Here is a 15,269-nt window from a genome sequence, read left to right on the forward strand (position 1 = left end):
ATATATATATATATATATATATATATATATATATATATATATATAAACATGGCAAACATAAGTAATACATTGAAAAAAATTCTTATATTGCCTCTTATTTCTATAACGGTCCATAATGGAGTTCGACACAAATTTTGGAAATTGCATTGATTTTAAAACAGATTAATTTTAAAATTTTATTTTCACGTCAATAATTTTAAAATTGGAAAAGGTAGGATTGTTTAAGCTTAAATAATTTTTTTATAATTATTTCTTTCAGCTTAATTATTGTTTTTAATTTCAGGAAATATTATCAGAATATTTTGTATGTTTTTTCTAATTACAAAATAGTATAAATTCTTGGTGTAACATCCCATAATGTTACTATGAATAACATAGTCAACTAAATATATTTTATAAACAACTTGAACATAAACATGTAAATATAAATATAAGTACATAAAGATGTATAAAAGAAATATAACCCATTTAAATACATAAATTTAGAAAACAACTCAAATAATATATATATATATATATATATATATAGACACACGTCTTTTAAAAGGGTAAATTAACTTTTTCAAAAACTAAAACATGCACGCCTATTTGGGACTTTAAGAAGACTGAATTGCACTAACACCTTCTAAAAACTCAAGTCCTACTTTGAAACATTTTTAATTGAAAAATTAACTTTTCTGTAAACTACTAATAAATGGCATAAGAAGCTTCCCCCTCGAGTTTTCTTGTAAGGCATACCATTTGATTTTATTTACTCTGATGTTATTAATACGATTCGTAATTCCCAGACAAACTATATGAACGTTCGTTCATTTCCTTTACTCAAATAACATATATGTCTTACGAGTCTCTATATAAAATCAAATCATTATTTTTAATTATTTATCGTATTAAAGGGGATTTTTGTCTCTCTTAATTATTTAATCTATACTTAAACTATTTCCATTAATTAAGCATAATGAAATGCATACAAATATTAATTAAAATAAAAGTATCATTTAAACCAAATTTTAAAGTTAAAAGTTTAAATGTTCATATTCTATACATACAACGAGAGAGATGATGCATTTTACGCATATTTATTAATTATAAATATTCTTATAATGCATGTGTCCGCGATACTTGCTAGTTTGAACAAGTGTGATTCCTCTGCCTGAAAATGGTGGAAGTTTAGGAAAGAAGAAAAGAAGTAAAATGGGAGGAAAGAAGAGCAAATAAGCCATTTGAAATCCAAAATTTGATTCCACTGTGTTGTTTTTTACGTTACTTCTGCGTTTGTTGTTATTTATCATTATTAGGCTTAATCAAGTTAGTTAAATTTTGAATTTCTCAGGAGGATGCTTGTAAACGCAAAATGCAGAATCCAGCACATAGTTTAAGGAAGCTAGGTACTGTTGGGAATAAAAAGGTTAAACTTGATGACATTGATGCTTCTTCTGCACGTGAGATGAAATTGGGTGCAAAGATTGTATCAGTAGATAAGAAGGAAAAGCTGAAAAACTGGGACTTGGTTGTAAAGCAACAAAAGGCAGTGTCTCCCGTTCATGGCACTCTTAAGAATCACAAACATATTTCTGGAAGTACTTCAAGTGGTAGTAACATTCAAAATGATACTGAGGAAAGCCACTACGATGTTCAAGTACCATCATTAGATAAGCATTTGGGATTTTCTGCTGAGGATTCTGTACTTAGTCCGAAAAAGAGAAACTCTTCTGGTGTAACCGTGTTGAGTTTATCTTCAGATACGCTGGCCTCTTCATTTGGAAAAGAGCAGTCCTCTGGAAACGTTGGAGGAAGTTCGAATTTGGAAGAAAGAAGAAAGGACAACACTGCCATTAACACAGATAACAGGAAAGAGGTTAGTCCTATAGTTGAAAGTAAACAGTTTTCCAATATCCTGGGACAAGTTTGTGTACAAAATATTTTGAAGCCGTGTACCAATCTAGAGAAATCAAAAAACTTATTTGAGAACCCTGAATCATTATCCCACATGACAATTTGTGATAATAATTTGCACCGGTTTGATGGCAACACAACCACTATGCATGGTAACGGTTCTAGATCTCTTTCAGCATCTCAAGGGGGGCAGAGTTCTGGCATAAATATGCAAGCGTGTGAATCTGAAGCTTTTAGTTACGCAGGAAAATTCATTGATCATTTGGGAGGTCCAACTTTTCAACCTAAACATGCAAATACAAGGACATATTTGGAGCCTTCACCCTCTTATTCTGCTTCCTGTGATGAAATAAATGAGAGACCTGAATTTCCATTCTGCACACATGGAAACAAGGATAATAATGGCCAGGCTTTGGGTGGCCGATTGTTGTCAGGCACATTTTCTGCAGATATGGTTGGTAATTCGTTTCTTCTGCCTGGATGGGGTAAAGGAAGCGCAAGGAATCACTGCATGGAGCAGAACTCTTATGGTTTGCCACTCAATTCTCATGGTGAGCTAATCAACTTGGGTTCAGGTGGAAAAGTTGGGATGATCCAGCCAGAGACATCATGTACTTTTAGAGGTTCTTTAATAGCACCTGTGAATAATGTTTTCCATGAAAATAGTAAGGACTATTTAAGGATTGGTAAGAGGCATGTTGTTCAGAAGACTCCTCAAGACCGGGGAAATCTATTTCCGCATTATTCAGGTAGTTGGTTAGGTGTTAGAGAGTTACACAGCAGGAAGAATGAAGATATCTACCCGCATAATTCTGATTGTTGTTCCAATCTCCATGTCCAGCCACTTGATTCAGAAGTGAACCTTCTGATAAACCCTTTCATTGAAAAAAATCAACTTGGCAAGGTGCCAAATCATAGGGAATATGGAATGATTTCTCCAAGAGGTAGCCCGGGTCTTGTTTCATCTATTTCCAGCCAACCAACAATGAGGTTGATGGGAAAAGACGTTCCCATTGGTAGAAGCAGCAAAGACAAGCAGCAAATTTTCGGAGGAGTTATTTGGGCTGAAGAGGAATCCAGAAGAAGGCATTATTCTGAAGATGACGATTCTTTGTTAGGAAGATGTTATATGCGTGATTGGGCTACTGGTTCTAAATTACAGAGACAAACTGAGAATGTGTTACAATCTGTGAAAATTCAAAGCAATCAAGCATTGCAAAGTGCCCTGTTGATGAAAGGTTCAAACTCTGAATTTCCCAACCTGCAAAGTGATCATATATCTCGGCATGCAAGCCTTGGAACCAGCAGAAATACTAGTACTAATTTGCGTCGTATGTCCGAAGCACCTACTTCCTGTGCAATATATACAAGGCAACCAGAACACTTGCCCAAGCAGTTTGTATCTGGAGCTAAAACACCAGGAATCTGCTTTCATTCTCAGGTACCATCTAGTCCTTACAATTTCCATCTGTCTTCTTTAAGCAACGGTGAGCAGAATGAAGAGAAGAAGCGCCATCGTGTAACAAATTCAGCTTTTGGATTTCCTTTCTTGGACCCAATTGTTGAAGAACAGGCCAAATCATCTTGGTTCAAGAGGTCCTATACCAGTTTTCCAGCATCTTCATTCGGCTCAACATATCAAAAGATGCCTGGGAGCTCTACTACTACAAGTTTTCATCAAAATGCATGGAGAAATGATTCAACTACCCCATTCGTGAATCATTCAGATGTTTTATATCCTAATTCTGGGACTTCTCACTATCACAGGAACAGCCCTCTTTACCCAAAATCTAGTACTCATCCTCATTCTCCATATGCTTCAGTTTCCACCGTTGCCAAAGCACCCTCTGCCATAGATGGTTGTAGAAACATACTTCTGGTCACTGACAGAGTGAAATTAGATGATATGATTGCAAAAGACCAGCATCCATGCACCAATGCCAGGAAGAGACCCGCAGCTAATACTTTTGATCCTGCAATATCTAACAAGTTACTTAATACAGGAGTGCAGAAAAACACAAGTCCCATGACAGGGCTGGGTCGAGTGACTTCAAGTGCAAATTTGCCAAAAAACACCAGAGAAGTTGAACTTAATCTCCAAGTGGGTGCAAGAAGTGAATGTGTTTTGAATGAAGCTCGGAAGCTAAACCCCAGAAGCCATTTTGGCTTTGATTGTTCAGACCAGGATGGCGTGGTAGTATCAGGTCCTGTGAAACCGTCACAGAATCTGGATAACTCAACACCGATCCATTCTGCCATTTCCATTGCTTCGACTTCTGACTGTGGTAGGGATCTAGAACTTCAAGGAAAATTGACAAAAATGTACATATTTTAAGTGTAAATCTCATTTATGATGAGACCTTTTGCCTTAATAGTTTATGGACACGCGTGAACATAACAGAATCGTCCATGTATAATATTGCCAGCTTGCTGAAACAGGTGGGATATAGATCTTTTATCATCTTTGGAATCCTGGGAAATGTTCAATAGCTTTTGACTAAACTCTACCGCTTGCAGATTTTTTAGCTGAAGAGTGCCGTTACAAAGAAATATTGTTAAATTTTTTTGTTGTTTGAATCTGAAGGATGGGATTGTTCTAATTTCATCAGAAAACTTTTTGTTTGAATATTGAAGTAGAATATAAAGTCTTCTTGACATGTTTAGAATCATCAGTATCATTAAGAGCGAAAGCTGTAATGATGACAGGAAATTTAAAATTAGTAATAAAACAATTAATCAAAGAGTACGAGTGTATAACAGTTGTTTGGTTAAATATGTTGAGAATTAGTTAGAGCATATGCAAAGTTGTATCAATTTGGAGGCAATTAAATTAGCCATAATTCTTTAGGGTATAAACTTTTGATTGAAAATCTGAAAAACTGCTTTGATATACATGTTTAAAAATTGTATTGAATATGCTAAATCTTCTCAGGAATGTAAAAAATACGGAGCTATACAATTAAGTGTCTATAAATTAGCATAGTAAAAGAGACAAATCCAATCCGTTTTTTTCTGGCCGACCTACTTTAAACATGTTAAATATGGGTAGCGTTAGGCTGGTTCGCCATTATAACATCTTTTAATTAATTAATTAATATTTGTAATTAAATAAATTAAAATAACTATTACATTTATATATTAAATTATTTTATTATAATTAATAATTGAAACTTAATTTATAAGTGTTAATATTTAAGTTATAGTTTTAATTTAAAAAAAAAGGTTAGTGAGCTATTTCATCGCTTTTGCTCTCCTAATTTGGTAGATTAGGTGATTCGAGTCAAAATAAATTGGTGTTTATTTTGGATAAGTTGGCACGAGAAATAGTCTATTTTATTTCTATTACTAAAGGTGTTAAAGTGAATTAGTCCAACTCAATCTTGAGCTAACAAACAAAGAGTAACAATTCACTTCCAACTCTTCTCAAACCTATTTAATCCATGAGTTAAGTGATGTGAGTTTAATTTAACCTATATTTAAATTATTTTTATTTTAACCTAACTTAACTTAAATATGTGATGAGTCAGGTTGACTCACAAGTTAAAATTTATTTGAATATCTGATGGAGGTCGTATCCCATGCAAAATTTAATGTACATTAAAGAATGCAGTATAGACTAAGAAGTGACTCCTAGGTCGCCTCTCAAGGACCAAATGTGGTTCGAGAATTAGGTCAAACACGAAGTGGGGGGAAGGTTTTCTGAAAGGTTTTGTGAATGCGGATGAACTAAATCAAAACACGGATGCAAACAGAAATGTGAAAATAGAATTGAAGACAAATATGTAAAAACAGAATGCAAGGACGAAATCAAATACAGAATAAAAAACGGTCGGTCATTATCTTAATCACTATGCTTCCCATCACAGATTAACGACAAGTACACACTACTCTAATTCAAATCCAACACGAATCACCCAACTAAGCGAAGGCTAATTCGGTTTTCAGAATTGCAAACTAAGCGAATGCAATGCACAAATTTAATCAGTCATCCACCATGTAGTCTAATCAATTAAGCGAAGATTAAACACCGATTAGGCAACTAAGCGTATACCTAATCGCAGGCAGACAACAGATTAAATATTGAGCTAAACCAGAGCAGTAGAATAAACACAAGAACAGTCCAAGAAATCTCAAGGAAACAAAGTAATTTTATTAATGACCAACCCGACTAACCTAAGCTAACATCACAACTAAATTAATATAATCAAATATAACAGACAACATAGTAAACGAAAGAAAATAAACTGAACGATCCTAAAGCAAGATGTATAAACTAATTAACATTCAACAGATAATAAAGAAACACTCATGACGTAATTGAAATGCAATAAGGAAATCTAAAACACATCTTTGTGAATTTAAAGGGCAATGCTTCAACTAGTAAACAAATGCAAGATGTAGCTTGGAAATGAAATATTCAATGCAAAAGAGATGGAAGCAATTGAAAGCGACACATAAATCTGCAATGCATAAGTTAAATGAAGTTGTAAAATCATAAAACCCATCTCCCATGGGCACAAATGATGCAGGCCGAGACAACACACTTCTCAAATTTCCATTTCATCTGTAAATTCCTCTATCCATTTCCTAGGGTGCAATATATCTAATAAAACTTTGTGCCATGAATCACTGCCATACTTCCTTGTGTTGCTCCATACCAAGTCGTGAAACCATGCTCCACTTTTCTAAATCAGCATGCTGCCCAACATAATCATCCGTAACAACAAAAAAATAAATAAATCAACACTTCTAAAAGAAAACGCATGCTCCAGGACGACACACAATTATCTCCTTTTAATCACCGTCAGCTTTTTCAAAGAAAAGATGGGAAATGCAATCGCCACCAACACTCTCTCTTTGTAACAAAATGTAAAGAAAAAAATGAAGCATAAAAGAAGGGTTCATTCAGGTCGTGACTCGTATTCCTCTTTCATTCAAATGAGTAGTTCACAAACAAAAGCAAAAAAGCAAAGGAAAAATCTATAGCATCAAGAAGATGTCCAAGTAGGTGGCGGCTGGAAACTACTCCCTAGCACCGTTCTCATCTCCATTCAATGTGGTTCAAAATGTTCCAAGCCAAGCAAAAAAAAAAAAAAAAAGTGACGGCAGCAGCAAATGAAGAGGTAAAAAGGAAAAATGCTTTCTTTCATTCAACCAATTCCCTTCAACGTGTAAACCATGTTCTCAAAAAAATATTCTTTCTTCCACAACGTTCCAGCGATAAAAATAACAATGGCAGCAGCTGGCCTTCAAAAAAATACCGAGACGGAGTCCAGCAAAAGTGACGGCTGCTAACTACTAATCCCTAGGGCCAAGTGTCACCTTTTAAGGATGAGTGGGGTCCACCCAAAAACCCTAGGGTAGTGCCAAGTTTCTTACAATTTGGGCCCATAATAAATTTTGCCAACATTGGCCCAATGTGCACAAGTTTAATGAAAGCTTTCTAGACTACTAATTTACAATGTAATTAAAATTTGAAATGCCTAATTGTAGAGTCTTTTATTTATTTTCCTCCTTCCTAATGCTCCAAAATATATCTCCAATATTTTCCCTGTAATTAAAAATGCAAATAATTAGCTTAGAAAATTTAAGTTAGTTAAAATTAGAATTTCCGGTCAAATTAAGCACAATTAGTAAAAATGGGGAAATATTGGACATTTAAGCACAATTCTCTTATTAATTCTAGCATAATAAACTAATTGAAATCAATAGAATATCGACTCATCAATATCTCTACTATTAGAAACGGTATGTAGAGAAAAGAGGAAGGCTCGAGAAGCCCTTTGTTGTAGGAGAGAAAAGTTCAACCTTGGAGAAGTCAAGCACTGAGAAGAAGTTGCGACAACCAGGTAAGAAGAAGAAGAACTCTTAAATATTTTACTATATTGTGTATTTTTTATGTGTGTCACTTTAGGGAACAAAATAGAAACCCTATATATAGGGTTCTCGTGAAAAAGGCGGAAAAAGAGAAAAATTGAAAACTAAAAATTCTAACTAACCTTAACCAACAAAATAAATTGATTACTACATTTAAGTAGTAATCTAACCGATTCGAACGGTTTCAATAGCCTTCCCTCAAGTTGGATGGTGTATACTCACTAATCCAAGCTTGAGAATGATGGATTGAAACCTAACACGATGAGGGAACTTAGTAAAAATGTCAACTAATTGTTCATCTGAGCGAACAGGGAAAAGATGCAAGAGATTAGCTTGAATCTTCTCACGTACAACATGACAATCTAACTCTATATGTTTCGTCCTTTCATGGAAGCTCTAGTTATGAGCTATATGCCTAACAGACTTGTTGTCACAATAGAGAGCAGGAGTGCTAGCAACTTGAACATGAAGGTCTTGAAGAAGATAATGGATCCATTGTATCTCACACACGGTAGCAACTAAGACATGGTATTCTACTTTGGTGGAAGATATGGAAACAATGCTCTACTTCTTGGATTTCCTTGAGATAAAAGATGAGCTAAGAAAGATGCAAAAACCTGTAGTAGATCTTCTAATGTTAGGGCAGGTTGTCCAATCTGAGTCACCGAAGGCTTTTATTTGCACCTGCGAATCAGCAGCAAAGAAAGGTCCCTCTAAAGGATTGGACTTTATGTACCTAAGGATATGTTGCACATCCCGATAGTGGTAGTTAATGGGTGATTGAATAAATTGGCTTAACAAATTAACAAAGAAACATAAATCGGGTCTAGTATTCATGAGATAAAGCAACTTCCTTATTAACCTTCAATAGGAGTTAGGATTGCACAAGTAACTTTCTACTTTATATAGTGAGCTTGTATCACTTAGAAAGGGTGTAAAACAGGATTTGCATCCTAGCATTTCTGTTTCTTCAAGGATGTCTAGAGCATATTTCGTTTGACAAAGATGAATACCCTTCTTAGATCTGGCCACTTCAAAAGCCTAGGAAGTATTTAAGTTCTCCCAGATTCTTGATCTAAAACCTGCTATGTAAAAGGACCTTTATGTGATTGATCTCTATCATTAAATTCCCTGCTAGAATGATGTCATTTACATAGACAAAAAGAGCTATGAAATTTGTAAATGTCTTCTTAATGAAGACTGAGTGATCAAATTTAGATTGAATATAATTAACATAAATAAGAAAAGAGGATAATTTTTCAAACCATTGCCTACTGTCTTGTTTCAGTCCATACAAAGATTTAGTGAACCTGCAAACCTGACCCTTTTCATGGACATGTAGACTAGGTGGTGGCTCCATGTAAACTTCTTTGTTTAGGTCCCCATGTAGAAATGCATTGTCCATATCGAGCTGGTGTGGAAACCAGTTCTTTGAAGCAACAAGAGCAATCAGTAACCTAACAATAGTGAGCTTAGAAACTAGGGAGAAGGTGTCAGAATAATTTATTCCTTCTTGTTGGGTATAACCTTTAGCTACTAGACTAGCCTTATATCTTTCTATGGTGTCATAAGCTTTCTCTTTGGTCTTGTACACTTATCTACAACCGATGAGAGTTTTTCCAGGAGGTAGTTGTGTTAGATAACAAGTATTATTATCCTGTAAAGCCTTGATTTCTTTATGCATGGCATCTTCTCATTCATGTGTGGTTTTGGCCTAATCGTAGGAGTGGGGTTCATTGTTGGCAATGATGGCCAGAGTCTATTTTAAGTGTTTCTCAGACAAAGAATTATATGACAACATGTCAGAAATGAGGTAAGGAATATTAAAATTATCTGTCATAGACAATGATTGATTAACCTGATGTACGTAGTCATTTAGGTACCTGGGAGTCCTTCTAACTCTGGTGGATCTTCTGTGAGTGTGATTTTCTTCATTTTCAGCAGAGGTTTTGTTGTTGTTACTACTAATATCAGTCAGCTTAGTCTACCTTTGGTCATTGGTGTCCTTTTCAACTGGTCTCTCGATATCAATGGAATTGTAGCTGCATAAAAGGTCATTAAGAAACGTAGTTCCGTCTTCCTCCTTATTGTTGGCTTCTCTATTGTCTTGCTGGTCTTTTTAGGGAAAAATATCTTCATAGAGGATGAAATTTCTACTTATGAAAAGTTCCCTAGTGTAGATGTCAAGAATAACATAACACTTTACACGATTCTTATAACCAAGAAAGACTCCTTTCCTAACTCTGGGATCAAGTTTACTTTTGTTGCTTTCAAGAGTGGAAGCTAAGCATAGACACCCAAAGGTTTTTAAATTCAGATAACTGGGAGGAGCATCATACATTAGATAATGAGTTTTGTTTTATTAAGACCTATTTATTAAATATACAACATGATTGACAGCAGAAGACCAATAAGCATTACGAACATTGCATTGGAAAAGAAGGCTACAAGTTATGTTAAGTATGTCCTAATGTTTGTGCTCCACAACAGAATTATGTTGAGGAGTTTCAACATAGCTCTTTTGATGATTGATGCCATGAGAATCATAAAGATTAACAATTAAATTCGGGTTCATTGTTAGATCTAATAGTTTTAACAGTCTTATTAAACTGATTTTTAATCTTGACAATAAAATTTAGCGACAAATCTCTAGTTTGACCTTTATTATGCATTAAGAAAGCCCAGTATGTCTATTATGATCATCAACTAGAGTGAGGAAATCTTATGACCATGAAGAGAAGGAATGGAAATAGGGTGTAAGGTCCAGGAATATAGGGATCTTAGAAATAAGGTAGTCTTGCGATTTTGGTGTTTTGTATGTGAAAATTAGTGTTATTAAGTGTACACTTTTGTTAGAACATAATTGTTATATTATTTTATTCTTGGCTAAGGGCCAAAACGAGTTTTTTACCTTTTATTAATTAAGTGTAAGAATGGGGGTTGAATATTGTTTTTGGAAAACATTTTTCGCAACCCTCCTGATATAACACGTTGTCGAACATGTGAAATATTCTTTCAAAAGCTTAGACGCTCAACTTAAAATATATGCGTTGATAAGATCGTCATGCTATTTAGAAAACATTTTTCACAACCCTTCTGATATAACACGATTCTTATATTTTCAAATATAAAACTCAACTGCAGGTTTTCTAAGATGATCGTTTAGTAAACATAAGAGATAATAACACAAGAGATTTTATATTGGTTCGCTCCAACTAAGTTATGTCCAGTCTCCTCCGTAGAGGGTTCCACTATAATCTTCACAGATTACAAATGAGTATTAGCATAACTCATGGTACTCAACTACCTTGCTGAGATTTCCTTTGAGTATTCACACCACTCCTAGTACTCAGCACCTTGCTGAGATTTCCTTGAGTATTCACACCACTCCTTGTAGTCAGCTCCCTGTCGAGATTTCCTTGAGTATTTGAACCACTCGTGGTACTAAACTACCACGCCTAGATTCCTCAACTCAAAAGAGTTCATTTGTAAGTATTTTAATTCTCTTCAAAATTGCAGTTCAGATTTACGAGAGGGTTTGATTAAAATACAATGCAGTCTAAACACTCGTAGGTGTTTCTCTCTACACTCTTACAGTAGTAAGAAATTTCACGCTTAAGCTCGAGATCATCTCTTTCTCTTTTTTCTCTTCTCTTTTCTTCAACTCAAATGTATTCTTTTCTTTGAGGTTTTTTCTCTCTTTTTCTCTTTAGGATGGATATGTCGTTGTAAGCTTTCTGCACTTTAGTGTTGACTCTATGGCAAGTGTACTAGATCATTTCAAGTAATATAATTGGTAAAACCCAATATCGTTCTTCCCAAGAGACTCGAACGGCCTTACCGTTCGTGTGAATTGAAATCGTAAGACTTGTAAAGAAAAATCAATTGTTGCGTATGCGAGAACACAAAATAAACATGCAATGCGTTTGATTCAGTTGACAAGAAAAAGACTATGGATGAATGAAGTTGTTGGGGGTTTACAATTTCATCTTATCCGCTCTCTCTTATCTAATCCTCTTGTTTAATTTGCTTTGTTATCTAATTATCATGCAAACTTTCTTAGTCTACCCTTAACCCGATCCCTCGGCAAAAAGAGCCTATTACTAATTACTAGCTTGTTATCCCTAGCCTCCCCTAGTAATTAATAACGCATTAAGAACAGAAGCAAAAACAATTGATCGTCCTACCCCCCTATCCCTAGGTGGTATTGCTTAATCAAGGAATTTCTCACCAGTTCATGACAGTACCGTACGTCCCCGTATCAATAAAGATAAACAACAGTTATCGAATGAGTTAAACGATAAAAGCTTTAAGCGCATATGAGAACCCAACAATTGATAATCAAAGCATACGACAAGCATATAAATAAACAAGAGTTTCGATAAAAGAGAGTTTCAAAAGATTACATTGTTTCCCTCAACAACAAAAGGGTTTAGTTCACCATTGTCATGGTGAACTTAGATGAAAAATGATGGAAGAATGGAAAAGCAAACCCTAGATAGGATGAAAAGGAGCCTAAGCATCCAAGAGATCTTCTCCAAGGAGTGAAATTTAGGTTTGGCCGCTCTCTTCTGTCAAAAGAATGCATCTAAACTCGCACTAAGGCATTTATAACCAAGAAAAGTAACAGAATTTGAGTCCATGCCCAACAGACAACCGCTCGACGCCTAATTTGACCGCCCGGCGGTTTCCCAAAGGTCGCACCACCGCCCGGGGTCATATTTCAACGTCCGGCGCTTTTCCTCGAATTTGGCCACTGCCCGGCGGTCATTTTCATCGCTGGGCGCTGGTCAACTGCAATTTGGTCAACCTGTTGACTTTTCTGGTTGACTGGTTGACTTTTTTGGATGACTGGTTGACTTTTCTGCATTCTGCTTGACTTTTCTGCACTGCAACCGTTTGATCTTCAACCTTTCTTTCCATTCATCTCCAATTCTCATCAAAACCCTGCAAAACAATACAAAACAAGCATAATATCTCTAAAAACAACTTTTGACTCTCTTATTCTCTAACTTAAACAAAATGCATGATTTCAAGCTAATTCTAAGTCATAAAGGGTGTGTTTTAATATCAAAATTGAGTATGAAAATAATTGTTTTTCAACCGTTATCATTTAGCTATCCTTTATTTTGTTCACTTGAATTTCTTCTTAAGAGATCTTCTATATATAGACTTCATGAATATTTTTCCATTAGAATGTGTTTGTAGTTTGTAGCCTTAATACTTGTGTTTTCTCCTTCTTCTTTTTCTCAACAATTGTTGTGAAAGTCAACTTTATCAGAGCATACATGCTTTTTCAATCATTTGCTTAAAGTAGGTTGTACGATCTTTTTAGACTTTGCTTCAAGTAAGGAACATTCCCTGATTATCTTTTGTCTCTAACGTTCACATTTGATATTTGATCTATAGCACTATGGTTGCATGTAGAATAGTTTATATGTAAAATTATAATAAACTGTGCATGCATCAGATATGACTTTTCTTATCACCTTTGTTGTTTTTGAACGTTGATCATTTAATGTCATTTAATGCTTGCTTAGAACAACAAAGTGTTTTTTGATTTTCTACCATTAGGTAGCATTTTAAAATTAAGTTCTTTTAATCGAAGATACCAAACGTGTAGATACTTCATTACAAGATGAGGTGTCTATTTAGGTCATGGTATTGTTTCAAACCAAGTAAATGCTTCTTTGGCTTTTGTCCAATTTTAGATAGATAGGTTTTAGCTTGCTCAGGCTTTCTTATGTGTTTTAATAATTAGTTCTTTTAATTATTTTAGTCGAAGAAATTGTCTCAACCTATTTTTTTTCAAGAGAAGCCAAATACCTAATCTATGTATTTTAAGCATTGAGTGTTTAGCTCAATTCTCTCTTGGATGCCTTTAGGCAAGACATCGTCTAGTCATGAGTCTGGATGTTATAGCCTAAGTGTTTTTCTATTTCTTAGGACCTAAGTGTTTTCCTATGATTTCTGTGTTTGAGGTTCAGGTTCTAGTTTTTGTTTGTTTGGGATTTTGGCTCTATGTTTTGTGTTTTTACCTTAGGTTTCTTTCTAGTTATTAACTCGTTTTAATGTTATATGGTTAAACCTCAACTCGTTAGTTCACATAGACGATTTTGTCTTTAACATCCATCACACCAAGAAAGAACCAAGAATTCTGATTGAAGGAACTTTGACACAACGGAAACAGAACAGACATTAAACCTGTTTTGATACCATATTAGAAATGGTATGCAGAGAAAAGAGGAAGGCTCAAGAAGCCCTTTGTCACGAGAGAGAGAGAGAGAGAGAGAGAGAGAGAGAGAGAGAGAAGTTCAACCATGAAGAAGTCAAACACCGAGAAGAAGTTGCAACAACCAAATAAGAAGAAGAACTCTGAAATCTTTTACTGTATTATGTATTATTTTTGTGTGTTACTTTGGGGAACAAAATAGAAACCCTGTATATAGGGTTCTTGTGAAAAAAGGAGAAAAGGAAAAAAAGTTGAAAACTAAAAACCCTAACCAACAAAATAAATTGATTACTACCATTAACCATATATTAAGGTAAAAATTATCAATTAAAATTAACTTAAGCACTAGTTAAAAAATAAAAAAAATTATGAAATTACACAATGGAACTTATATCCATTAACTTATATATAAATTAAATTAAATTTAATTTAATTTAGGGTTAAATATATTTTTGGTCCCTTAATTTTCAGTGAAAATTGGAATTAGTCCCTCTTCGAAACTTTGGTCCAATTTAGTCCTTTAACTTTAGAAATATGTGGATTTAGTCATTTTAACCAAATTTTGCTAAGTTTATTTGACATTTGAAATGTATTTCATAATAGCATTTGAGTTGTTTACACTGTTTAACACATTTTTTCTTCAATATTAATTGAGAAATATATTTGAAACCTCAAATAAACTTAATAAAATTTGGTTAAAATGACTAAATTTATGCAGTTTTAAAGATAAGGGACTAAATTAGTCCAAAGTTTCAAAGAGGGACTAATTTCAATTTTTACTAAAAGTTAAGAGATCAAAAATATATTTAACCCTTAATTTATGAAAAGTATTTATTTTTTATAAAAAGTTTATGGAGAATCTTATCGGAACGCGCCTATTGTAGTTAATCCTAGCACTTTATATACAAACATGTACTGTTAAATTATAACTTATATGTTGTGCTTTTATCTAAATATATATTTGCTCTACATGTAGCAATTATTTATTTTGAACAATATCGACTCACTTGTTTTGGGTGTACACGAAAAAAAGACAACGCAATCAGAAAAAACTTGATGAGTGAAACTATGATAAAAAAGAAAAGAAATATATTCAATCATGAAAGTGCTGTTTGATATTGACGGAATTATTAGTCATTTATCTATTAAAGTTACTAACAAATAAAAAACTAATAAGTAGAAATAGTTTGCATGGCGACAAAATTAGTAATAAGATATTTTCCCTCTCATTTTGTTCACAGAATACAAGAGTGAGATATTTCTG

General features: G+C 34.1%; 1 protein-coding gene across 1 annotated transcript in view; it reads left to right on the forward strand.

Moving 5' to 3' along the window:
• Window positions 1–4,313, forward strand: part of LOC106776115 — a 10,079-nt gene extending 5,766 nt beyond the window's left edge. Inside the window, exon 3 of the mRNA XM_014663446.2 lies at window positions 1,334–4,313. Within this exon, the coding sequence (XP_014518932.1) occupies window positions 1,334–4,231 (2,898 nt within the window). The 3' untranslated portion in view covers window positions 4,232–4,313. The remainder of the gene's footprint in view (window positions 1–1,333) is intronic.
• The last annotated feature ends 10,956 nt before the right edge of the window (window positions 4,314–15,269 follow it).

This window comes from Vigna radiata, chromosome 10 (genome assembly GCF_000741045.1).
Source record: "Vigna radiata var. radiata cultivar VC1973A chromosome 10, Vradiata_ver6, whole genome shotgun sequence".
Classification (NCBI taxonomy): Eukaryota; Viridiplantae; Streptophyta; class Magnoliopsida; order Fabales; family Fabaceae; genus Vigna; species Vigna radiata.